Source organism: Lytechinus pictus, chromosome 5 (genome assembly GCF_037042905.1).
Source record: "Lytechinus pictus isolate F3 Inbred chromosome 5, Lp3.0, whole genome shotgun sequence".
NCBI classification, from domain to species: Eukaryota; Metazoa; Echinodermata; class Echinoidea; order Temnopleuroida; family Toxopneustidae; genus Lytechinus; species Lytechinus pictus.
In genome coordinates, this window is record NC_087249.1 from 30637655 (window position 1) to 30664764 (window position 27110).

The 27110-nt window shown below is 34.8% G+C and overlaps 1 protein-coding gene across 1 annotated transcript; it reads left to right on the plus strand.

The window, feature by feature from the left end:
* The first annotated feature begins 1471 nt into the window (after positions 1-1471).
* On the plus strand, positions 1472-25867 carry LOC129262122 (degenerin deg-1-like). Its single transcript, XM_054900170.2, has 11 exons — positions 1472-1871; positions 2317-2508; positions 7117-7321; positions 9777-9889; positions 10676-10839; positions 12340-12541; positions 13266-13338; positions 14567-14624; positions 15210-15283; positions 22915-22990; positions 24128-25867. The coding sequence occupies exons 1-11, from the start codon at positions 1481-1483 to the stop codon at positions 24287-24289; spliced, it is 1710 nt and encodes a 569-aa protein (XP_054756145.2). The 5' UTR covers positions 1472-1480; the 3' UTR covers positions 24290-25867.
* Positions 25868-27110: the final 1243 nt, after the last annotated feature.

Below are 27110 nucleotides of genomic sequence, written 5' to 3' on the forward strand. Positions count from 1 at the left end.
AATATAATATCAGTGTATATTTTTTTTAAGCGGCGCCTTTTCTTTTCTTTCCTTTATTTTCATTTTTTTAAGCGGCGCCTTTTCTTTCTTTAACTTTTTTTTTGAGCGGCGCCTTTGGCCTTTGGCGCCGCTCAAATATTAGGGGGGGGGGCGTGTGCCCCCTGTGCCCCCCTGGATCCGCCACTGTAACTAAAATTCTCTTTGTTACATAATTCCTCAATCTATAAAGTATTCCAATTTTTTGCTTAGCACATTGCATACAATGTCAACCTGTTTCTTCCATGTAAGGCTTTTGTCAATACATATACCAAGGAATAATGTTGATTCCACACACTCTAATAAAGTTCCTTTCAGTGACAATTGTCCTGATATTAAAATATTTTTTCGTCTATTTTTAAACAACATGTATTTAGTTTTCGTAACATTAATTGTCAATTTGTTGGCATTGCACCATGTTATTATATTGTTTGAATTGAGACTAATTTCTGATAAATCAATATGTTGTTCATCACGATTGAAAGTATGAAATAAATTTGAGTCATCCGCAAAAAGGCGGAAATTGAAATGATTTGATGATGAGTTTGCCAGATCGTTTATATACAACAAGAACAAAGTTGGACCCAAAACTGATCCTTGTGGAAAGTTCACTCTTTCGAATTCTTGAATTAATTAAAGCATTGGTATTGTGTACGATGAGAAATTAATGTATTTCTCTCCGATTTCATGTTTGTCGTCGAATATTCTTGCGTGAAGTTGAGATGATTTAGCAGCGCAGCGCAGAAGTGTGACGTCATGTGCTATCGATAACGCATTTGTTATTGTTCCTCTGAACCCAGCTCGGTGTTGGAGCTCGGTTCAGCGGCCTTTTTACGCTCTCAACACCAACACCGAACACCGGACTTGAAATCACCCATTGGCGTTCACACATGAAGAAAATATGGTGGGATTACTGGACACCCGCACCACAAGTCTCTTGACAATCAAGACGATTCTGCCAATTTTGTTTTCTATATTGATCCCAATTATACAAATACTTCATATAATACTGTGACACAATTCTGTATCAAAAGACCAATGTATCAATAAAACTGAATAGAATTCTTATTTTTAGTTAATCCCAGAATTGGAATTCCTGTCCGTGTAGTATATGACCAAAGTGGCGATGTTGGTGATATTTGTGGTCCATTTTTTTTTTTTTTTTTTTTTTTTTTTGGGGGGGGGGGGGGGCTATCAAAAAGGCTCCTGCACAAAATTCGAAAATCGTGGGGGGGGGGGGGTCCCATCCCCGGATCACTGCCAAAAATACCACTCATCAAGAGGAAATAAATCATGATGGAATTACAGTGCACTAACATCTTCAACACCAAGAAGAATATCATCACCCATCGCCCCGATGAAAAGAAAGAACGATAATATCTTGTTCTTTAATCACATTTTTTATGATTTTTCTTTTCTTGCCTTGTATAGGCTTCCAGTCGGCATGTATGGGGGAGAAAACATAGCGATGAACACCCAGTCATTCGACAAAGGTCCTAAAACAATATCACGAAATCCATCCGACAACCATGACAACAACGGTGGCGTCTCAAAAGGTGGCACCAGGTCCATTGTCGACGATTTTGTCGACAACGCGACGACCCACGGCATTCCGCGATTCCTGAATTCATCTCGCTCGTCGATTTCTCGTCTATTTTGGTGCGTTGTTACGTTGGTACTGCTAGGAGCGCTCCTTTACCAGGGTTCGAAGCTCGTCATCGCCTTCACCGGCCGGCCGACCACGACCAAGATATCGCTCATCACTGAATCGAAGCTCGAATTCCCGTCAGTCACGATTTGTAACCTGAATATGATGCGGAGATCAAAATTAAATGGTAGACCATTGAACTTCATATTTTATCGGATTTCTGTTATAAAAAGAGTTGACTGAAAACTATAATCATACAACTCAACAACCACAGCTAGTACATTATTATTCACAGAAAAAGAATTGAGTTTTTAAAATTGTTTCAGAACTTTGGGTAGTTTTAGGCCAATCACTAGTTCCTCATATCAACTATCGAGACCCTATCTATTCACTGAATTTGATGAAATGTATACTAATAGTATATTAGTTCTCTGACGGAATTTTCAACATTGTGGTTTATGACAAACTTAGCAGTCCGCTAGGGTATCATCACTATAGCAGGGTAATGCTAATATAGGAGTCAATCCATGAAGCAATTTCGTGAATGCGTGATGGGGGAAGTAAGGGGCAAAATTATTTATATAAAGATGTCCTGTTAATAGTATCTAAGATTTTTTTTTTCTTTTGCGTAGGTACCCGGTTCCAAACACTTGCAAATTTGGACGTAGATCACCAAGTCAGCGGAATTGGTGTCGACGATTCGGACTACGATTGGTTCTTTAGCAGCGACGATTCTCCTCCCGTTTCGACACCGGAAGAACCCTCGACCACCCCGCCATCCAATCGACGTCGCCGTGCAGTTCCAGAGTCAAGCGATTCTTTTAGTTAAGTGCTCGTCATTTTATCGTTTGGCTTTTATTTTTGTTATTGATAACCCATCCTCGGGTAATTAATCGCATCTACCCTTATTTGAGTGTTTTTTTTTGGGGGGGGGGGGCAGAGGTGTTCATGAGTGCTTGGGGCCATAACAACTCCCAAGTTTTACAAGAAAGGGAAGGAAACCGTTGAAATATGCTATTTTCTGAATATTATGTCAAAATCTTCCACAAAGATAGATTTTTGTAATAAAATGCTATATTAATTTACTCTATTGCAGTTTTTTGTCTCACCTGCATAGCAGAGTGAGACTATAGGCGCCGCTTTTCCGACGGCGACGGCGGCGGCGACGGCGGCGGCGGCGTCAACACCAAGTCTTAACCTGAGGTTAAGTTTTTGAAATGACAGCATAACTTAGAAAGTATATGGACCTAGTTCATGAAACTTGGCCATAAGGTTAATCAAGTATTACTGAACATCCTGCTTGAGTTTCATGTCACATGACCAAGGTCAAAGGTCATTTAGGGTCAATGAACTTAGACCATGTTGGGGGAATCAACATCAAAATCTTAACCTAAGGTTAAGTTTTTGAAATGTCATCATAAATTAGAAAATATATGGACCTAGTTCATGAAACTTATACATAAGGTTAATCAAGTATCACTGAACATCCTGCATGAGTTTCACGACACATGACCAAGGTCAAAGGTCATTTAGGGTCAATGAACTTTGGCCGAATTGGGGGTATCTGTTGAATTACCATCATAACTTTGAAAGTTTATGGATCTGATTCATGAAACTTGGACATAATAGTAATCAAGTATTACTGAACATCCTGTGCAAGTTTCAGGTCACATGATCAAGGTCAAAGGTCATTTAGGGTCAATGAACTTTGGCCAAATTGGGGTATTTGTTGAATTACAGCCATAAATTTGAAAGTGTGTTGGTCTAGTTCATAAAACTTGGACATAAGAGTAATCAAGTATCACTGAACATCCTGTGCGAGTTTCAGGTCACATGAACAAGGTCAAAGGTCATGTAAGGTCAAAGAACTTTGGCCACGTTGGGGGTATTTGTTGAATTGCCATCATATCTCTATAAGTGTATTGGTCTAATTCATAAAACGTGGAAATACGAGTAACCAAGTATCACTGAACATCTTGTGCGAGTTATAGTAGTTTTCAAAATCAGCACTGCTGCTATATTGAATCGCGTGATGCAAGTGAGACGGCCAGAGGCATTCCACTTGTTTTTTTAAGTTGCCCCATACGTAATTCTTAGCCCTCTAATTTTTTTTTGTGGGGGGGGGGGCTCATTGTGCCTCTTGGAGAGGGGAAGAGGTGGCACATTGAACTCACTATGCTCCTACAAAAATACATTACAGTTTTAGCATTCACTACGGGGCCGCTCTGAAAGTTGGTGGATCGGGACAGCAGATCATCCGAAGAGTTGGACCGGGCGAACAATTGTAAATATGTCGTTGTCCAGAGTCATGAGACGACGCTGCTGTCCCGGTCCACCAACTTTCGACAAAAGCCTCTCAGCTTTCCATAAAGGGATTGGTGCGCTGTAGAGATCGGCCCCGTAGTAAATGCGAAATCTCTGCAATAATAAGTACATCGCGAGGTAGAATTGCAGGTCGTTTAAAAAAACCGTCTTTGACACGTCCATCCAGTCAGAGGTGTCGAACCTGGAGGGGGGGGGGGCGATCGCCCAACCAATGAAAATATGGGGGGCAACATATCGTTTTGCCCCCCCCCCCCCCAAAAAAAAAAAAAAAAAAAAAAGTCATTCCGCATGTGCAAAAATAAAATGTGATTGTAATGTTACACAGAAATCAGCAAGCAAGATTGAGATACACAACTCGTTCTTTATTTAAAATCGTGCTCAAAATGTCCGCTTTTCAGATTGGAATATACAAATTTTCAGATCGCTCTTTGCGCTCGCATCATTTCTGTAGCTAAAACCCATACTTTTCATGATTAAATAGGTGAATAGAATGTCCCGTTTTCAGTTCTAAACCTCAAAAGAACTCCCGCTTCGATTTGCAATAATCTTTTGTTGGATATATATCTTGTTCTTCATTAAAAATGTCCATTAGACTGTCATTTTTTTTCAGATCGAAATATCAAAATTTTCAGCTCGTGCTTCGCGCTCTCATCTTTTGTTCTTTTAGAAACCAATCTTAATCATTGTAACCATAAATGCTTAGAATATCAAGTTTTCAGGTTAGAATATAAAGATATTTCAGCTCGCTCTCGGCACTCGCATTATCTGTGTAGTGAGATATGTATCATCTTCATGAGTTACTACAAACAGTCCTAAACAGGTACCTCTTTCAAGTTTTCAGTTCAGTATACTAAGAAATTTCAGCTTGCGCTTCGCGCTCGCATTGATTTGTTAGTGAGACATATGTCTTTTTCACATGAGTCATATATACACATATATATATATATAATTTTCGAGCAAGGAGAATATTGAATAGACTCAACTTTGCTATCGTATTTAAAGGCAGTGAATTACATTGATTTGACTCTAAAACCCTGATCCACATGGTCCCATTTATCACCTGTTTCTGATATATGTTGTAAAAATGAAGCCCAGAAATTACACCCGAAAATCATCATTTAGTGCTTCAAGAGAGTGAATAATAATAATTATAATAATACACTTCATTTATATTTAGCGCCTTTTCATCAGATACAAAGCGCAATAAAAACGAAAGAATAACAGAAACACAAGTAAGGAGTATGAAATATAAGAATAAACTTACCTGAAACACCATCCCAATTTATTCCATATACTTACATGTGTTACAGTAATATTGCCAGGAGAATTAAATGATTTTTCTGTTACAGATTTCTTGAAATCTTAAATCATAGACTGATACATAATGATGGTTATAACAATTACAAAATCTTATTTGGCTGACCTAAATTTTCTTTAGATGAATCTGAATAATTCCTGTAAATAGACGACAGCTCATCTTTTGCTTCGAGCCTTTTTCTATCAGTGCAATATATTTCCTTTTTTTTTATTCACACACTAAAAACATGTTTAACCCTATCTAGGCCGGGGTATTTTGGGAGTTCATATGGCCGGGGGGGGGGGGGGGGGGCCTCCCAGGTATGCGAAATCATACTTTTTTCTCTAACTCCCTAAATAAAGCTTGAAATGTTCTAATTTTTGGCATAGAAACTCTTTGTGGTGTTATCAGCAAGTTTACATGAAAAAATTGTGATATCAGATCAATTTCTTATGTATTATATTGTTTTTTGCAATTTCTTATGTATTTCTTTGTTTTTTGGACCCTTTGTTTTTCATTGTTTTTTCAATGAAATTCGTTGGGGACTCTTCTAAGATCATAAACAGCATAAAATACATACATTTAGACCAGCAAAACTAAAAATAATCATACATTTATGTTTTTTGGTTGAAAACACAATTTACATTGACTTTGTACACGAAATCACGTTTTTGAGCAATTTTTGGTCTGACATGCACTTACATAACGTTGCGTAATTTCGGAACCGCGTACCCGGGTGACGCAAAATTGGTCTCAAAAGTTGCGCAAGAGTTGAAATGAAAAAAGTCAGCGAGCAGCGCGGTCAAAAAATTTTGCGCAGCGAAAATATCGCGCGACTCGTTGAGGGGGGCCTCGGAGGCCCCCCCCCGGCCTAGATAGGGTTAAAAAAGACTGATCATCGACATGATGTTGGGCGGCCTTTTCACACGTGAATCTTAAATCATCATTGTAATGATGATTGCTATTGTTATCGTGACTGTGATTAGCGTTCGTGATTCTAATCATGTTCTAGTTTGGTTTCACACGTGCTAAATATTCGTCATTAGCCGTATTTTTCACTGGAATCATCGTACGATTTTTTTACTGTGTGAAAGGGCGGCAAAATGATTAAAGTTGATGGCATCAGCGGCCCAAATGACAGAGGAATCAGGAGTCAATTTGTGTCCATCAACCAAGTGGCGCATCGAATAGACTAATAAAACGGTTCGCTTCTCATCCTAATTAGTCAATTTTATCCTAACGTGATCTTTATCAGAATTTATTCTCTATGCATTCAATTATATCCGTGAGTCCGTCACGTGAATGATAATGAATGATGTAATTTATTCATTTTCTTCCACAAAATTTTCACCCCTAGTTTATCAATATGATTATGATGACCTGAATGAGATTATAATTATTTTGGGTCCATTTTCTATCCCGCGGCATTTTCTTTGGTTATTGAGATGATTACAATGACATCGTTGGTCCATTTAATGAAACTTTTTGTAATAAAAAAAAACTTACAGGACAAGTTTATAGCTACTGAAATCATTAAATCTGTTATATAAACATGATAAATTGTGCATTTGTTACATTAAAAGTCTTTATTAAACGAAAACCCCAAAGCTCAATTTCAAAGAATTGAATAATACTCTACTGAGTTCCTGATTAAAATGCATTTAACGAATCCATATTTTGAAATATCTGCGTTATTATAGAGGCCATTTTGTGGCAAGGGCTAATTCCGCTCTGGGCTATAGACTATACTAAAAATACCTGCAGATAGCCCTTATTGGTCAATTTCCTCTCACATGACCTTTACTCTTAGGTTATTTGGAATATGCTTACGATGCATTTGATGAGATCGACGACGAGAACGATTGGGAGAGATTCTATGACAGCTCAACTGCAAGTGATTTCAGTGATTTCCAGGCCGTGGTTAGACCGACGATTGAAGAGCTCAAGGAGTATGGTCACCAGGCCAAAGACTTTATTCTGCAGTGTACCTTTGATACACAGCCTTGCAGTTATAGGTAAGTCAAATCACAATAAGCTGTCGCATCGCGACGCAAAATGAATTCAAGAGCACAGTAAATGTATTGAAAATGCCCGTGAAATGACCAGACGGGAGGCCTTTGTCGAAAATTCGAGAACCGGAACAACAGTGTCGTCCTATATAGGTTTCGGAGATGACGAAACAATGCGTTTGTCCGGAGTCAAGAATGAAATCGGAGTTCTGATTCACCAAGTTTAGACGAACGCTTCTTGGATGCACTTTGTCATTAAGGACATTTTACAATACAATTTTCTTTGTCATTGAAAGCGTTTTGTGTGCGGTGCAAAAACTCCGTAATATCAACAACAATAACTACTATACTACTACTACTACTACTACTACTACTACTACTACTACTATTATTACTACTACTACTACTAAGCTATACTACTACTACTACTACTAACACTACTACTACTACTACTACTAAGCTACTACTACTACTAGGCTACTACTACTACTACTACTACTATACTACTACTAAGCTACTATTACTACTACTATACTACTACTACTACTAAGCTACTACTACTATACTACTACTACTACTAAGCTACTACTACTATACAACTACTATACTACTACTACTACTACTACTATTACTATTACTACCACTACTACTACTACTACTACTACTACTTCTAATAATAATAATGATAATAATAAAAAAATAATAATACTATTACTACTACTACTACTACTACTACTACTACTACTACTACTACTACTACAACTACTACTATTGCGACTACTATTACTACTTATACCTCTACTACTACTACTACTACTACCACTAATATTACTACTACTCTATTAGTACTATTGCTATTTGTAATAGTAATAATTATGATAATGATAACAACAATAATAGCTGAAATATACAATAGCACCTTCCATCCTCATTATGATGTCAAATAAATATCGATTCCTCCCTGAACATGCTGAATTACCATTGCTGTTTGTTATGGCAATTGGAGAGACCTTATCGTCAAATTGAAAAAAGAGAAATATTCCATATTCAAATAATAATGAAACTTTGATATCATCGACACTCAGATACATATCATTATGTTATGCAACTGCTTAATGAAAATAAGGGAAATTACACAGTCTCATTAGTTATTTTGAATCCGATTTGGATTATTCTTGTTCAGGAGCGGATCCAGGATTTTCCAAAGGGGGGGGGGGGGCAAATTTTTCGGTGGAAAATTTTGACACGCAAAAAAAAATTCTTAACCGCAAATTAAGGATATTTCATACCCGAAAAAAATTGACAAAAAAATGTAAAAAAAAAAGGTTTTCAACCACAAATTAAGCATATTTCGTACAAGCAAAAACAAATTAAAAAAAGGTCTTTCAAAAGAGGGGGCACATCTCTTTTAATGTAATTTTTACATTACAAATTGTGCCCCTTGTGCCCCCCCCCCCTGGATCCGCGCCTGTTCTTGTTTGATTTTTGCTCTCTTTAACACTTTTTGTCGGGGTTGGGTGGACTTCGCCTTCAAGAAATTATTTCAGATTGGTAGCCATTGTCACCTTGGTGAAGATTGAATGTGGCTCTGCATTGGGATTCGAACCCCGACCTCCTGGTGGTTTACAGTCGACAGCGGTGCACGGTCTCTTTTAAAGAGAAACTCGTGATTCGCCAGGAGTTAATTGACTTTTAAGATATTTGGTATGGCCTTTAACAAAAAGCGAAGCATTTGGAGCATTTCGTGTAGGCATCAGTGAATATGGAACCCTATCGTAATTATCTCGACCATTCTAAGTGAGATGGTGAGTTTTCCCGAATAAAAATAGTGGTCTTTATCAGGCGATTTTACACAATAACAAAGAGTCTCGTGCTAATGCTAATTAACGTTAACTAATGCTCTGGTGATAATGAAAAGATAAGAAATTAGCGAAATTGTCGATGTCTGATATGAACTTTAGGCATCATTCTCTCAAGATAATTTTGCCGCATAGGAAGATTGAGATATTAATAATGATAAAAAAAACTATTGTCTATATCTGTATAGTGCAGAAATTATCATACATCTTTGGTTTAATTACAAAACATTATCACACTTTACAAAATAATTGAAACGTCCCTTTGTAATGATATGGCTGGATAGCCGAATTGATGTTTATTGACTTGATCTACCCTTTTATGAAATGCTATACTTTTTGTATTTTCATATAGAAATCCATGTATCTTGTTGATTATTATTATAACCTTTATTAAAAAAACATGAACATGATCATCTGGTTGTAGCGTTTACCTGTCGTCCCCCATTCCAGCTCAGCCCCCCCCCCCCCCCCACTTTGAAAAAGGCCGTTCGGCGGCCCTGTTACTTAGAGTTTTCATATCGGTATTTTATGTGGTAGTTATTTTTTGCACTTATGACACATTTAATTTTCCATTTTGAATTTCCCTTCTCCATTTTCAATAGAAATTTCACCGTTATTCAAAATGTCAACTATGGGAACTGTTTTGTGTTCAACAATGCCCATAAAATGAACAGAAACATTTCTATCAATACAACGAGAACTGGCTCCCAATATGGTATGTATAGACTAGTACAAATGCTTTTATTATAATTAAAGAATATAGTTGAGTGAAATTGATTTGTGAACACATGCCAATGGGAAGCAATATTTTGATGAAAGGAAATGGATGGATTAATTTCATCTGTGAACATTAATCTTAAATTAATTAAATGAATTAATCTTTTTACTTTTTCCCTCGTTTAATTTGACATGATCTCGTCCTCATAGCACAATTATTCAACAAAATTGAGGCGAACTTTAGAATAGGTTTAGTAATTTTGAGAAAGTCATGAATAATTTCTTTCCCACCTCGAGAGAAACATTCTCATGCACATAAATGATGGTTTAATACACTGCAAAAACTCCGGTGTTGATTTAACACCAGCCCGGAATCTATATATGTCCACACCAGAGAAGTATTGAAACAACACCAGTTTAGAATCAAACCGATGCTGTTTTAAAACTAATTGGTGTTAAATAAACACCTATCTGGTGTTAGACCAATACCAAACCGGTATTGTTTAACACTTCTCTGGTGTGGACATATATAGATTCCGGGCTGGTGTTAAATCAACACCGGAGTTTTTGCAGTGTACTACAGTCACACCAACGAAACAAACCCCGAACCGACCGCTTGTACTTTATTCGATCAAATATTATAGCATTGATCGAAATGGGATCGATTTCGCGGTGTGACTTTGACGTTTCATACCCCGATAAACTTGCATGAATTTGAGGCAACGTTCTAATTAGAATTAAATTAGAAATATTTCATCCCGTCTTACTCTATAACTTGATCAAGGCCTTCACCTGACGCTGATGGTGGAGCAGCCTGAATATATTGGTGTTCTGAGCCCGGATTCTGGGGTCAAGGTCGCCATCAACGACCCTCGCATCCACGCTTTCCCTGAAGATGATGGTGTCATGGCACCACCAGGGGTTGCCACTTCAATCGGACTTAAGAAGGTATATAACCTGGCATACTTTTATTATTCGTCACTGCTACTACTACTACAACAACTACTACTACTACTACTACTACTACTACTACTACTACTACTACTACTACTACTACTACTACTACTACTACTACTACTACTACTACTGCTACCGCTGCTACTACTACTACTACTTCTACTACTACTACTACTACTACTACTACTACTACTACTACTACTACTACTACTACTACTACTACTACTACTACTATTACTACTACTACTACCAGTGGTGGCTTGGGGGCTCTCGCCCCCTAAAAACAAATAAGTAAATAAATCTTTAAAAAAAACACGACCAAGAAAACAAAGAGGAAAGGAAAGAAAAGAAAAGAGATAAGCGTGAAATACATCGTTTTTTTAAATATTATATCAAAATCTATCACTGAATTTGATTTTTAAAATAAACATGACAAATATTTGCTCGCTCGCTCGCAACTTTTTAGAAATTTTACATGATACACCGTATGTAGCCCCTCAAAATTGTTGGCTCATTTACGCCACTGTCTACTACTACTACTACTACTACTACTACTACTACTGCTACCGCTGCTACTACTACTACTACTTCTACTACTTCTTCTTCTACTACTACTACTACTACTACTACTACTACAACATGTATGACTACTACTGCTAGTACGTATACTACTTCTTTTTCTACTACTTCTATCACAACTATTACTACTAGGCCAACTGCTAGTAATGCTGCTACTTCTACTACTACTGCTACTACTTCTACATCTACTACTACAACTAATACCACTATTTGTACTACTAGGCCTGTACTGCTGATACGACGACGATGAAGAAAAATATGACGATGACAACGAGGACGATATCAACGAACTACTGCCGCTTCGAAGGAAAAAATGAAATATTTCGTATCAAAAGGGTTCCATGACATTTGCTCCAGCAACAATTGTTCTGCTATAAATTCCATACACCAATCGAATGACTAATTTCAACCCTGGGTTTAACACTATATGCTAACGTACACCTTACCATAAACCTAATATAAAAACCTATTGCAACCCTATTTCTAACCCAACATCTTATGTACGAAATAAAGCCCGGAGCAATTGTCGCAGGAGCAAATGTCGTTGCACCGTGGAGGTAACCCCTATCATTCAGCTGAGAAAAAATGATGTCACCTTAATTTTGGTCGTCTTGCTACCCAACAAAAATACCCAAAGTCTTCTACTGCAGTTGATATCAAAATAACTAGCACTCACATTATATTTTTCCTTGTGCTACTACTATACTACTACTAACATGACTACTGCTCTAACATTATGACAACGTTTGCAGTTACTTCTACTTCATTGGTCTATACACTATGATGAGGAGTGGGTTGCCACTACTCTCTCTTACAAATCTTTCCTTCTTCCTTTTTGCCCATATGGTGTCAGTTTATTTAGGACTATGATTTAACATGCCCCTCTTTCTTGCCCCTATTTTTCATCTGTAGACGACAATCAACCGATTAGGCGATCCTTTTGGTAAATGTAAGAGTGGCCACTCCTCGGTCTATTACCAACCTGAGAAGTACGACTTCAGCCAACGTTCCTGTATGAAAATGTGCCTCCAAATGACCATGAAGAAAAACTGTTCCTGTATTACTGATATCCTCATCAATGGCTCTATGTGTGGGGCCATTGACAAAGACCAAGGTAATAAATGAATGGAAAAAAAACAAAAATTATAGTAAATGATGACAATAATCATATTGGTGATGAAAATAATGACATCAGACGATGATGATATTGATGATATATGGTGATAATCAAAATAATGATAGCAACCGATGATGGCCATAAAGATGACCGTGATGAAGATGATTATGGTGATGACATCCATCAATGATATTCATGATTATGATGAAATGATGGTGATAATAACGATAGAATGGAGGATAATGATATCAGTGATATTAGTTATTTTAACAATATTGATAATAATGATATAAATGATGGTAAAGATAATGAAAGCATGAATATGATCATACCGTTGAAATAATGATTACGATAATGACAATTCTTGACAATGAGACATCAACAACAACAATAACTACTACTAGTACTACTACGAATAATAACAATGATAATAATAATGATAATAATAAAAATAATAATAATGATTACAATAACAATAATAATAATGATATTAAAAATTATGATAACAATAGTAGAAATAATAATGATAATAATAAGAACAATAATAATAATCATCTTCATTATCATCATTATTATCTCTAAGCTCATGTAGTCGATAAATCTAATAATTTTTTATGCGATGCCTATCAGTGTGAATAAAATATCCTGGGATATTAATAGTTTTCGTGTCTGTTCTTTTTTTAATCGTAAAACCATAATCCATATTCTTTTTTTTTTTCAGTGAAATGCAGATCGCGCGTTTTAAGAGAGTTTCTAAAAAACAACATCGGATGTTCATGTTCCAATCCATGCAGGTGATGAGAAATTGATTATTTACATTTCTTCTCATTTATATAATATTTCAAAACATACTGCGAACAAATTAGTCAAGTTATTGGAGAGGTGTAAATTACATATAAATGAATTCAATTTTCATTAACATGAAATAAACTTTCGAGACTTTATGGGGAAGGTTCAATGAATATCTTCTTTAATTTATACATGTTTTTATAAATGTATATGAAATGGCAGTAGGAGGCAACATTTCTGACCTTTTAAGTGTGATTGCTTCATACCAATCCTGCATATTAGCAACCTCAAATAGATTCTGATAAAATAATTCAATAAAGTTTGGCTGGCTTTAAAACGATACCATTATCTGTTTTCTTAATGGAGCAATAGGTTTGTTAATTTCAATTCTTCCGTAAAGTTGTTCGGAATATACATGGTTTATGACATAAAGTAATAAATTTCCATTTGCTCTTATGTGACAATAGCTTATCATATTTCTAGAAAATCGTTTAAACCCATGTAAAGTTGTTTCACATCTAACTAAGATCGTATCATATAAGAATGTTTCGCACCAGTGCCCATCCCTTCATCCTCCTGGCCACTAGCGTACCTACGGGGGGGGCAGGGGGGGCACTTTGCCCCCCCTGACGAGTCACAACCCATGCAAAAACGTATCTTTGCCCCCCCCCTGACGAGCTTGAAGACCTTTTTTTTTTTTTTTTTTTTTTTTTTTTGCTTGTCAATTTTTTTTCTGGAACGAAATCCTTTATTTGTGATCGAAGACCTTTTTTTTTTTTTTTTTTTTTTTTTTTGCTTGTCAAATTTTTTGGCGGACGGTTTTGCCCCCCCTGTGGAAAATCCTAGGTACGCCACTGCTCCTGGCCAATTGGTTGTAAAGACACGTGACTTATCAAAGACAACGTGGGCTAACATAAAAAAATCCTACCAAATATTGGTTGAAACCATGGTCCAACGCATAAATTTGTACCCATGGATTGGAATACCTAAATATTCGAAGGGTTTTTGCACTTTGAACTTAAAAAGACGGTTCTCGGCCCCGTTTATCAAAGAGTTACTATGGTAAATAGCAAATTTGTAAATTTGCAACGATGGCAATTACCATGGTAACAGGCACACTAACCATTCACAATCAAGGTTAGACTGCAGGTGAAGTTTATGAAGAGTATCCTACATTCAAGGTGGTGTCTTTGACTTACATACCCCTCAATGTTCCTTTTTAATACCCTACAGTGAAACCATATTTACCCCAACATTATCAACATCTCGATGGCCTGGTGTACGATACGAGGTGGGTTCAAATTTTACTAAACTTTCATTATTATAAATGGAAAAAAAATTACGTTCCCAATAATGACTTTGTTCTTATCGAAACAAACGTGAAGTTGAGAAATTCATTCATTGCCAATCCGTTGAAATCTATTTTAAAAAACCCGAAATTATACATGTTAGTCAGGTGCGTGAGCCCACTCAACCACTGCACTTACATGTGTTTCTTGGGATATGAGTTAAACTATAAATGTAAAACAATTGCAATTTGATTGTCGTTGCATTAGGAATTGTTATTTGCATTAAACATAATCATAGTGAATTGCACTCAATTCGACAAATCAACGAAATGCATTTTGCTTTACAGTCGACTCTGCCTATAAAGACAGTCAAAGGGGACAAGAAAAGCGGTCCTTGTGAGCAGGTGGTTCTTATTAAGACAATCCTGTAATACATGTTTCAATGTGAAAAATTATTAAAGTGAAACCAAAATAGGTGGTCTTGATTGAAATAACGGCCCTTCTATATGTATACGGGTGATCGCTAATACAGGTTTGACTGTTATGTAGATATTATTCTTTTTATATGTTTTACCCGAATATTTCAGGCTCATATGTACAACAGGCTAGCGAACATCAGTGAAAAGGCAGCAAGACTTCTTACTGATGTTGAACATTCTAGGTAAGGCATTGAGCGGGGCGAGGGCCTCAAATAAATAATATCATAATTTTTCTTAATATTGAAAAAAAAATACTCTTTTCTTGTTATCAAGAGTTCTGATTTTTTTAAACCCTTCCACATGGGTCCTTTATTGAAATCACTATAATACATATTTTTTGACAATACATGATTGAATAATTAACACAGTATATGACACACAAGTTGAATATGTACAATACAATATTCCATGAAATTGTCGTAACATTTGTATAAAAAAGCAAAATCAAAGTGCAAAGGAAAGAAAAAATCCATACAAGATATATATATATGTATTTTAGAATGATATCTGAGAGACTTAATGTAATAAAGTAAAAGATGACCACCTTTTTATGAATTTCTTCTCTTTCAGATTTGTTTTATATACTTTTCCATACCATAATAAGATTTTATTTCAGACAAAATATGGTCAAAAACTGGAAGACAGTGTTTGCATTTTGCTGCAAAAATTTCTTTTCTAACGATTATAAAAATATAATTAAGAGCACCATTGTTGTTTCCGTAAAAACCGAATAGTTTATTCTGGTTTGAAATTTTGATATGCAAATTGTTACGAGAAAACCAAATTTCGAGTTGAGACCATATTTCGTTTGTGTGGGCACAAGAACAAAAAATATGCATAATAGTTTCTTTATAATTATAACAAAAGGTACATAAGTTATCTGTAACCAATTTAAATCGTAACAAAGCATCTTTCATATAAATAATTCTATTCACTATTTTGAACTGAAACCATCTCATGTTGACATCTGCAGTTGAATAAAAAGGTATTTGATAGTAGAACCTCCATATCGTGTTGTCAAAGTCAAACGTCTGTTTCCATTTGATGAGACTTTTACAATCTTTCAACTTATACTTCAAATGTGTACTGTAAATGTGAGCACAACCTTTTTTTACTTTAATTATCAAAAATAGTGCTTCTAGAATAATAGGTTCCATAGCTTTTGGTATTACATGTTTATTGAAACCATATCGAATGGCGCTGCACAGGCCATAATATTGAAGAAAATTGACGTGTATTTGCGTTGAAAATCAAAATATGAGAGAAATTTTCCATCTGTTCCCAAAATATCATTAACAAAATGCACCCCATTAGCACACCAAGACCTGAAAAATATTACATTATTATTCATTTTAATTTTTGGATTATTCCAAAGGGCTTGACATGCAACGTCATCAACAATAAGGCGGGAAAGATCTGAAAAGGCCAACAATACCTGTGCCCAAAATGGGTTATTCATTGATATAGCAAGTGATTTATAATGCTCAGCCCCCATGAATAATTGAAAAGATGTATATGCTGCAGGCAAAAATGATTGAAACATGTGAAAAGTAAAATTTTCAGAACAAGAAATTAACCTTCTTATCCATGAAATTTTTAATGATTTGGAATGGATAAAAATATCAGTCATCCTAACACCACCCTCACTATACGGTTGACACATTTGTTTCCTACTTATGTTATCAGGTTTGCCTTCCCATATAAAGTCGTAAAAACATCGGTGAATATCATTCATAATTTCTAATTTTGGTTCTGGAAAAGATAAAAACAGGTAATTCAATTTCGGTATAAATATAGATTTAACAATGGTTACCCTCCCTAAGGGAGTCAAAGATCTTTTTCGCCATACCGCCATCTGACGTTTTATTTCTTTTAACTTTTCTTGATAATTGTAATCGACCATTTTTGATAGTTCAACTGAAAAGTCTATACCTAGGTACCTAAAATATCCTTCCGAAATCCAGTTCAGTTTGTACTCGTGTAAAATCTCTTTTTTGAAAGTTCTATTCTTCCCAATCCATATCACCTGGGTTTTAGTTATGTTAATTTTGAGGTTGGATATTTTTTCAAATTCATCATATCAAGGGCACATTTTAAATCTTGTTCTGAACCATTGAGTGTCAAAAGGGTATCATCTGCATATTGTAATGTCACTTTAAGTGTTTTCCCATTAATATGCATTCCCTCTAGTTTGTCTGAGTGTCGAATTAAAATACCAAGAATCTCACTGACTAACAAAAAAAGATAGGGAGATAAAGGATCTCCTTGACGACACCCTCTTCCTATATTAAACCTATTTGTACAATGTCCGTTAACTAACACACAAGAGGTTGCGTCTGCATAGAACAATTTTATCCAGCTTTTAATGGATGGACCGAAGCGAAAACAATCCAGGACATTGAAAAGAAAATTATGTGATACAGAATCGAAAGCTTTTTCAAAATCAACAACCAGAAGCATGCCAGCTATATCATGTAATTCACTGTAAAGTAATGTGTAATACAATAAACGAATGTTTTCACCTATGAAGCGACCATTCAAAAAACCAGTTTGGTTTTGATGAATTAAAAAAGACAGAACACCTTTGAGTCTGTTTGCTATACAACTGGTCAACTGGGTTTGTTTTCTTTCGGAATTAAAGTAATTATTCCCATTTTTTTGTGAATTAGACATATGTCCTGAAAAATACGCATAAATTAATGATCTAACCAAAAAAAGTTTAATATCTTCCCAAAAATAACGATAAAATTCTACGGTAAAACCATCCTGTCCGGGCGATTTACTATTTTTCATGAGCTTTAAAACGGAAAGGACCTCATCAACATTTAAAGGACCCTCCAATAAGGACGACATTTTAGGGGACAACTTAGGAATACCAGGAAAATTTAATAATAATTCCAAGTTGCTTACGTTGGTTTCTTTTTCCGCATAAAGATTAGAGTAAAAATTAAATATTTCATTGATTATGTCACTTTGCATTTCTACATTATCACCATTTTCAGTGGATAACTGACATATTTCTTTATTAATGCAATTTTGTTTTTCTAAATTTAAAAATAATTTAGAAGGCTTTTCACCAAACTCCATCCACTTAATCCGAGATCGAATCGCAATTCCTTCATTAGATTTTAAACGGAATGTTTCCAGTTCTGATTTTGCTTTATCAATTTGATCCAAAATAGATATTTTATCGTCGGTAATCACCAGTTTTCTTTCCAGCTCTTCAATTTTCCTTTCTAAGTCTTTTTCTCTGTTTATATATTATTTTTTTTACAAAGGAGGCATGTGATATTGTTTCTCCTCGTATTATCATCATTAAAGTTTCGAAAAATAACTGATCGTTTATAGTGAATTCACAATCACATATTATTCGATTATTTTCATCAAATTTTACTTCGTCTCTCGCATAAAATATAATCGTATCTTTTATTTTTTTTTTAATATTAGAAACAAATTCATCACTTTTCAATAGAGAATTGTTGAATTTCCAAAAACCAGGACCTCTTTTTATCTTATTCAAGTTGAGACTTAGACAAACTAAAGAATGATCTGTGCGATAACCTGAAAAAATGCGAACTTTCTGAACAAGTGAAAGGAGTTCCGAAGAAATTAAAAAGAAGTCTAATCTACTCTGTTTAAAGGGGGTGGATTGTCGCCATGTATAATATCTTTTGTCTGGGAAACAAACTCTCCAAGGGTCGCATAAATCCAAATCGGTTTTCATATTGTTCACTTGCTGTTTTGCTCGTGGGTTATTTACATGCAAGTAGTCATAGGTATCAAAGGTAAAATCTTGAACTAAATTCCAGTCTCCACAAATTACCGTATGTGGATTATCAAAGTCTATTATGGTTTGTTGGATCTCTGAAAAAAATATTGGATTATCTAAATTCGGGCCATACAACGATACGAGAGTAATATTATGTTCATACAGTAACATATCTAAAACGACAAAATTACCGATGTTATCTACTTTAAATCTATTTATACCAACAGGGAGGGTTTTCTTAAAAAGAATCGCTACCCCTCTGGAGTTGGATGTGTTAAAAGAAAAGAAACATTTACCTTCCCATTCCCTACGGATTTCATTCTCTATTTCAGGAACAAAATGTGTATCTTGAATACAACAAATATCATATTTCCTTGATTTCAAGTAACATAAAACATCTTGCCTTTTGCGGTTATCTCTTAGACCGCGACAGTTCATGGAAATAAAAGTGACATTACCCTGCGTCATACGCATAGTAAGAGAATAATAAAGAGGAAACACCTGTGGAAGATTTATTTTTTTGTACACAAACAATAACGACACAAACACAATACGACAAAAACATGACGAACTCACTTACACACGACAAAACACACAGACAGGTGGACGCCCTACAACGCATGGAGCCGAGTGACGAGCAGCGAGCAGCCAATCCACCTCCTATTTCCGGATCAGTTTATGAAATGAATCCGAAAAAAAAAGAAAAGCCCCAAATATAAGATCACTACTACCTATAGACTCAATCCTTTAAGAGGGCCTAAGATTGGAAAGAATATAAAGGCCTATATTTCTTCTTCATTCTCGAAGGTTGCAAAAAGGAATATAATCTATGTCCATCTCGGACTATATACCAAAAAAAAAGGTTATTCATGAAGTTTATAGATAAAGAGGGGAATCCCCTTTTAAATGCAAATTCTCCAATGATTCATTTCATTAAGTAAACCTACGGCCAGTTTTTCAAAGATCTGACACAATAACAAATACAAGATTTCTGTAACAAATTTATTATAAGCCAATCCGACTGAAGGACTTCAGAAGTTTATGACTGTTATTTTATATTTGCCATTGTAACAAGTCTCATGAAACGGACCCCTAATACTATAGCCGTAGTTAGAAAATTGTGCGAATGTACATGTATTTGTATCATACATGTTTTAGTCAGACTCATCATTAAAATAAATTTTACATGGTTTTTGTTGTTTGAAATGAGTGGTAAGATAATGGATACAGTAACATTGTATCGTACAAAAGTTAAATTCAGTGTTTACCCCTCTTTCTCTGATGTAGGGTCATATTCTCTCATATTTTGTAAATTTATGTGAGTGATATCAGTTTAAAAAACAGACATAAAAGTTATGACTTTCGGCCTTTTGGTGTTTTCTGCACACCACCCCCTTTTAGGAATAATATTGATTCGAATACAACAAGAGTATGGAGGCTACAAGTATTTATAAAATAACTCAAGTATTCTTAAGACTATTTTGCCTACAGTACAGATGAGCTTTTAAGAATAAAAAATGTTTCTATACACTTTATTTATTATCCAACTCAAACATATCGTAAAACTGACATAATGTTTAATCAGTTCCTGGTCAGCTAAGCGATTCCAATAAAAATGATTAAGGAACAAAATAACCATTAATTGAATGTATTAACATATATTTTCCTCATTTCATTGATACCTTTTCACGGCATGCTTTGTCAACTGAGATAGCAAGTAATAAGATCATGGTTTACTGCATAAGCAATAATAAATTACATTAGTCCTGTTTTTCTTTCTTATTTGTCTTGCTTTATTCCATCCAAAAAAGAAAACAAAACAAAACAAATGCCTGTTTCAAAGACACAGTGTCTTCAATCTAAGAAGACCTAAAAACACATCCTTATCCCCCTCATATTAATGATATTTGCTATAATCACAGTCCTTATAGTCTATCTGGTTACATGGCCTCACTAACATGAAGATTAATATGTAACAAAACCAGCAAAACCATGATAGTTTCATACATAGAGAAGATTCATAAAAACAATCCTCACGAAATTGTAGTATCAATGGTGATTACTCAGGGTGACAGCAAGGGTGTTTATTTCTTTTTTCATGATTTAATCTATTATAAAGACAGTGAAGATATAACATTTTGGGTGAATTTGTATTATTTTTGTTATGTCATTTTGTGATAAAAGAGGCTTTGTCATAAACTCAGTTCTATTGAGGAATTGATAATATCGTTTTCAACTCTAAAACAAAACAGTTTGACACATTAGGCATAATTCCATAGATTCTTATCAGCAATGTGGTTCCTCCAAAAGGATAAAGACCCTTCCTCCTCTACACATTCATTCATAAAATCATGTCACACAAAGGTAATGGGTCCATGATTATATTTACAACTTTCAGTCAATATAAACTGAATATTCCATTGCCTTAAAGGAAATACCACAGTCCTAATACTCTATCTGGTTACATAATCCTCACTAACCTGGAGATTAATATGTTACAAAACCAGCAAAACCATGAAGGTTTCATACAAAGATAAAATTCATAAAACAGTTATCATATAGTATCAACTATCATTATCAGGTTGACAGCAAGGGTATTAATTTCCTCTTTTCATGTTTTTAATCTGTTGTAAAGACAGTGATGTGTAAAACATCTTGGGTGAATTTGTATTATTTTGATTATTTCATTTGTGATACAAGAGGTTTTGTCATCAACTAAGATTCATTGAGGGATTGATAATATCCTTTTCAATTCTGAAAAATAAGTTGTTGGTTCATAAAGCATGATTCCTTAGATTTTTATCAGCAATGTGGTTCCCCAAAATGATATAAAGACCCTCCTCTACACATTTATTTAATCATGGGCCCATTACAATATGTAACAGGTCCATGGTTATATTTAAAACTTTCAGTCAATATAAAGTGATTATTAGAAACAGCCTAAAAGTAAATACTCATTATAATCACAATGAGTTTTATAGACCATCACATGCATACAGGTCAATTTCGTATCATTACAGTTTAACGTGTATGTAAAAAAGCCGAGGGATAGACTTTTCCTTGGTCATTTATTCCTTTGCCGTGTTATGATACTTGCTATAATCACATTCATTATAGTCTATCTGGTTAAATGACCTCACTGACATGAATGATATAATGTTTCAAAACAAGCAAAACCATGAAATTTCATACATAGAGAAGATTCATACAATAATCCTCATATAAAAATCAATTATGATAATCTGGCTGACAGCAAGGGTATTTATTTCCTTTTTCATTGTTATGATCTATTGTAAAGAGTGATATATAAAATATATTGTGTGTATTTGTATAATTTTGGTTATTTCATTTGTGACACAAGAGGCTTTGTCATAAACTCAGTTTTAATGAAGGATTGATAATATCGTTTTTAATTCTAAAACAAAACATTTTGACTCATAAGGCACGATTCCATATATTCTTATCAGCAATTTGGTTCCCCAAAAGGATATAAAGACCCTTCCTTTTCTACACATTCATTCATGAAATCATGTACCCATCACATACAGGTAATGGGTCCATGATTATATTTACAACTTCTGATTTCTTGATGTAAAGCATTGAATTTCTATATGAAGAATTAAATTGTTAATATATGTATTTACAATTATTGATATCAATAAATCTATTTCCTGAAAGGGTTTTCCATACACCCGCGTCGCTGAAACCCCCTTCCATCACTGAGCGAAAACTCGCTAATAATACAGCATAATCTGTCGTGTCGACGTGCAGAAACGCCCTTACGCAATGCCCTTATGCATGCTGCTACGAGTGTTTTTGCTCGTATTGGATGCGTAAAAGTGTTGTAAGGGCGTTCTTGCACCGACACGAAGAACCCTGGTTTAGCATTGTAACTGTTTGCCTTTTTAAGAAATAAATACCCACCAGGTACCCATTTACCTCACCTGGATTAAGTGAAGCAAAATGTGGACAAATTTATTGCTGAAGGAAATGACGCCATGATTATTTCTATCAGTTATTTGGGGGTTTTATTTCTTTTGCCAGAAATAATCTTGTTCGTCTGAGGGTTTTCTACGAAGAACTCAATTTCGAGAAAGTTCAAGAATCACCATTAATCACAGTATGTCACATCAATACATATTCTATACATTTAAAGGGGAATCCAGCCTTGGCCATAAAATGTCGTGTTGGGAAGGAGAAACATCAATTAACCAGAATGGTGAAAGTTTGAAAGAAATCGGACATGCAATAAAAAAGTTATAGCTGCTTTAAAATTGAGATCATTAATAGTATGTAGATTTCAAATTGGCAACTGGCTAAGTAAATTATGACAAGAGGCAAGGACAACTTCCCATAGGTCATGTACTTTATTATCAGGGATTTGTGGTGTTCTTCTAAGTACCCATTCCCCTGGGGCAGTAATCTAAATATAACCCCGGTAGTATATTGTTTTATGTCCTCATGAAAGAAAAATGTAATTTGAAATAAAACTTTTGGGAAAATGACATTTTAGCCATAATATGTATTGGAGTACATGGAAGAGTAGTCCTTGCCTTACATCACTATGACATCCCATATGCGGCCAATTTGAAGTCTCCATGGGTATAGTGATTACCAATTTTACAACTTTTAAAAATGTATAACTTTCTTGTTGTTTGTCCAATATTGTTCAAACTTTCACCTATCAACTTGTCTGATTTTTCTTTTTCTTATAAAAACAAGTTTTTATTTGGGTTGGATTCCCCTTTAATGGAATTATCTTTAAAAGCTCAAGTGATTTTTTACTTTTACAAAAATATTTTATGTTGTATTTTCAATTCATTTGTCTTTGGCTCATAGATATTTAGGAGTTTTATTTGTTATTTCATTATTGTTATTTTATTATTGTCTTTGTTAGTTCAATATTGTCGAAGTATTAAATTCTTTATATTCAAATGTTCGTTGTAAACCTATATTTTCCTTACCTTACCTGACTTTAAATTAATTCTTACATGATTCTGAGCTAACCATAACCCTTATTATTTTTTATATATTACGGGAGGTGTAATTGTCTAAGAGCAAATTTCGCATTATATAACAGTATGATTTGATTATGTATTTTTACATAAAAAGCTAAATGATGTATTATTAGGAGTGTCGGTAGACACTTATATCTAAAGTGTTATTTCTCCTCTTTTTATCTTCATTAAGTTTTCGAAACTCTCATTTACCCTTTAATTCAAGTTTTAAAATCCAATTCTAACTGGGTTTTTTTCAGGTTGAAGCTCTCTTTGGTGGTGTTGGAGGGCTGATGGGTCTGTATGTTGGTATGTCTTTCATATCCTTGATGGAGATAATGGTTTTTATCTCGGAATTACTTCGGTCTCTGTGCTGCCCGAAGAACATCTCAAAACATAATGCCAAGGTTTCTGGACATTGAAAACTAATCATGACGGAGAAGAATCTTCTCATCTCAGACTGTCGAGAATCCATCTAGATAATCTTTTTTTTCTGTAGAGATTTCGTTAAATGGATAACAGCGTACTTAGAAAATAATGCAAGTGCTTATAGCACGGTCCTCAAAGCGGAATGCGAAAATTCGAATACAAAAACCTCGGATAATATATATATATTTTTTTAAACAAGAACATACCTCGTTACAAATTATGCGTAAAGCATTTCCTTTTATTTGAATGCAGGATAAAAGAGCATAGGTGTCGTAGCCGGGGATCGAATCCCGGACTTTCCATGTATAGCCAGGCGCCTTAGACCACTCGGCCACGGCACCTCCTTTTTTTTTTTAAAACAAACAAGTGCACACCTAGTTACCAATAATGCATAAAGCATTTCCATTTATTTGAAAGCAGGATAAAAGAGCATTGTAGATTAAATGCCTCCAGGCTCACGGGCATAGGTGCCGCGGCCGGGGATCGAACCCCGGACTTTCCATGTATAGCCAGGCACCTAAGACCACTCGGCCACGGCACCTCCACTTAAAAAGGTTGAAATGTGTTTGTCTGTTTGTAAACATTATAAAATAATTCACAATAGTCATATACTATGAGATTTATATACGATCATGACGCCGATATGCCGATGAGCAGATGAGCTGTAATCATTGTATCTGTGCAATCATAGCTTCTAATGTGACCCTTGGCCTTGATTTGATTTGTACAAATGCGGAGTAAAAAAAAAATTAACATAATTTTAGGTCCGTTTAAAAACAAATGTAAGGTTTAAGCATATACTTTACGCAGGCCTACCTCGCATTTTTGTCGAAGAAAGGTAAAGTCGCAGTTATATGTTGTATTACATTCGTAGAATTACGCTCCACTTTAGTTTAGGAATTTTCTAAATACACATAATTATGGACAAATTATGAGCAAAATTGATTTGTATATCACTTTAAAAATTCGAATGTAAATGTAATATAGCAATGTGATCGAATAGCAAATGATTGTGACACCTATTAGTTATGTTTCTTTGTTTATTAATCTTAAATCCAAAATTATATACTATATCACTATATTTCAAATGCTTTTTTTATAAACACTGAAATTTTTCTACTTGATAAAATCTGAAATCTCATTTCTCCATTACTTTGCCACTGTATTGTGACCATTTTTTCCAGAATTTATATACAGTACTATATATACGGATACAAATAATTTATTTATGTTATATATAATAAATTGTATGTTTCATTTTGTATGTGAGCTTATGTGGATTTAGAAGCTACATTTACATCTATTTATTAAAAAGGTTGAAATGTGTTTGTCTGTTTGTAAACATTATAAAATAATTCACAATAGTCAGAATGAGAATAATGCATTCTGATGGAAGTAAAGGTAATGATATGTAGATAAATAAGTGGTCACCTTAATGAATGGTTTACATAGGCCAACTATAGTATCGTAGGTGTGTGCTTACATAATTATGTAACAATGTAACATTGTAGAAATCACACTGAAAAGACTAGGAAAATGTATGGATAAATATATATGACATCATATTCTCACATCACGTTCTCAGTTTCGTTGTTTTCTGGAGTACACTTTGAAAAGGTCTAAAATATCATTAAATTAAATTGTTTTCCTATATCTGAGGTAAAAACACATTCATTGGAGCTAGAGTTTACTCCGCATTGCAATTAACATGAATTAATTCAGTGATATTGTAATGACTTATGTGAAATTCCATATCAGGTTTGAACTTGGTGCCGGACTTGGCGCTTTCTCATCGATGCTTTTTTATACGCCCGTCCTAGACGGGACGTGTTATGGTATCACACTCGATGTCCGTCCGTCCGTCTGTTTGTCTGTCCGTTAACTTTTCCTTGTAAACGCGATAACTTCAGTTTGATTTAACCTAGGCTCATACAATTTGGTGTGTATAATACTAGCATAGATTCCAGGAAGTCTTTTGATTTTGAGGTCAAAAGATTAAAGGTCAAGGTCACAGTGACATGTTTTCATTTTACCCTTCCGAAGTCCTTGTAAACGCGATAACTTCAGTTTAACTTAACCTAGGCTCGTATAATTTGGTGTGTATGATACTAGCATCATAAATCTCAGGAAACCTATTGATTTCTAGTTCAAAAGGTCAAAGGTCAAGTCGCCACCTTTCAATTTTCTTGCTTGACCAATAACTCCATTTTCCGCGTTACAGGCGGGCGCATTATGTCCTCGCCCTAGCGACACTCTTGTTAATATTTGGTTCTTGAAGAAGGATTGGTGGAGTGTGTGTGTGTGTGTGTGTGTGTGTTAGGTAGGTAGAGAGAGAGAGAGAGAGGGGGGTGGAGAAGGAGACAGGAAAAGATAATAATGGAATGTGAGGCATGTATTATATTCCCCAATCCTTCCCCAACGTTGCAATCAAATGCACATCATTTCAATCTCTGGCTTATTTAAATAAACCTGTTGTATACCTATCGATAATCTAATGTTTCAAAAATCTTTATCAGCACATCATTTCAATCTCTGGCTTATTTAAATAAACCTGTTGTATACCTATCGATAATCTAATGTTTCAAAAATCTTTATCAGCACATCATTTCAATCTCTGGCTTATTTAAATAAACCTGTTGTATACCTATCGATAATCTAATGTTTCAAAAATATTTATCAGCACATCATTTCAATCTCTGGCTTATTTAAATAAACCTGTTGTATACCTATCGATAATCTAATGTTTCAAAAATCTTTATCAGCACATCATTTCAATCTATGGCTTATTTAAATAAACCTGTTGTATACCTATCG

Bases quoted from the DNA above. Each gene is read 5' to 3' on its own strand.
- LOC129262122 (XM_054900170.2), top strand. From the start codon at position 1,481: ATGTATGGGGGAGAAAACATAGCGATGAACACCCAGTCATTCGACAAA. The intron at 7,322-9,776 runs GTAAGTCAAATC...CATTTTCAATAG, and splicing joins ACACAGCCTTGCAGTTATAG to AAATTTCACCGTTATTCAAA. The intron at 10,840-12,339 runs GTATATAACCTG...TTTCATCTGTAG, and splicing joins CTTCAATCGGACTTAAGAAG to ACGACAATCAACCGATTAGG.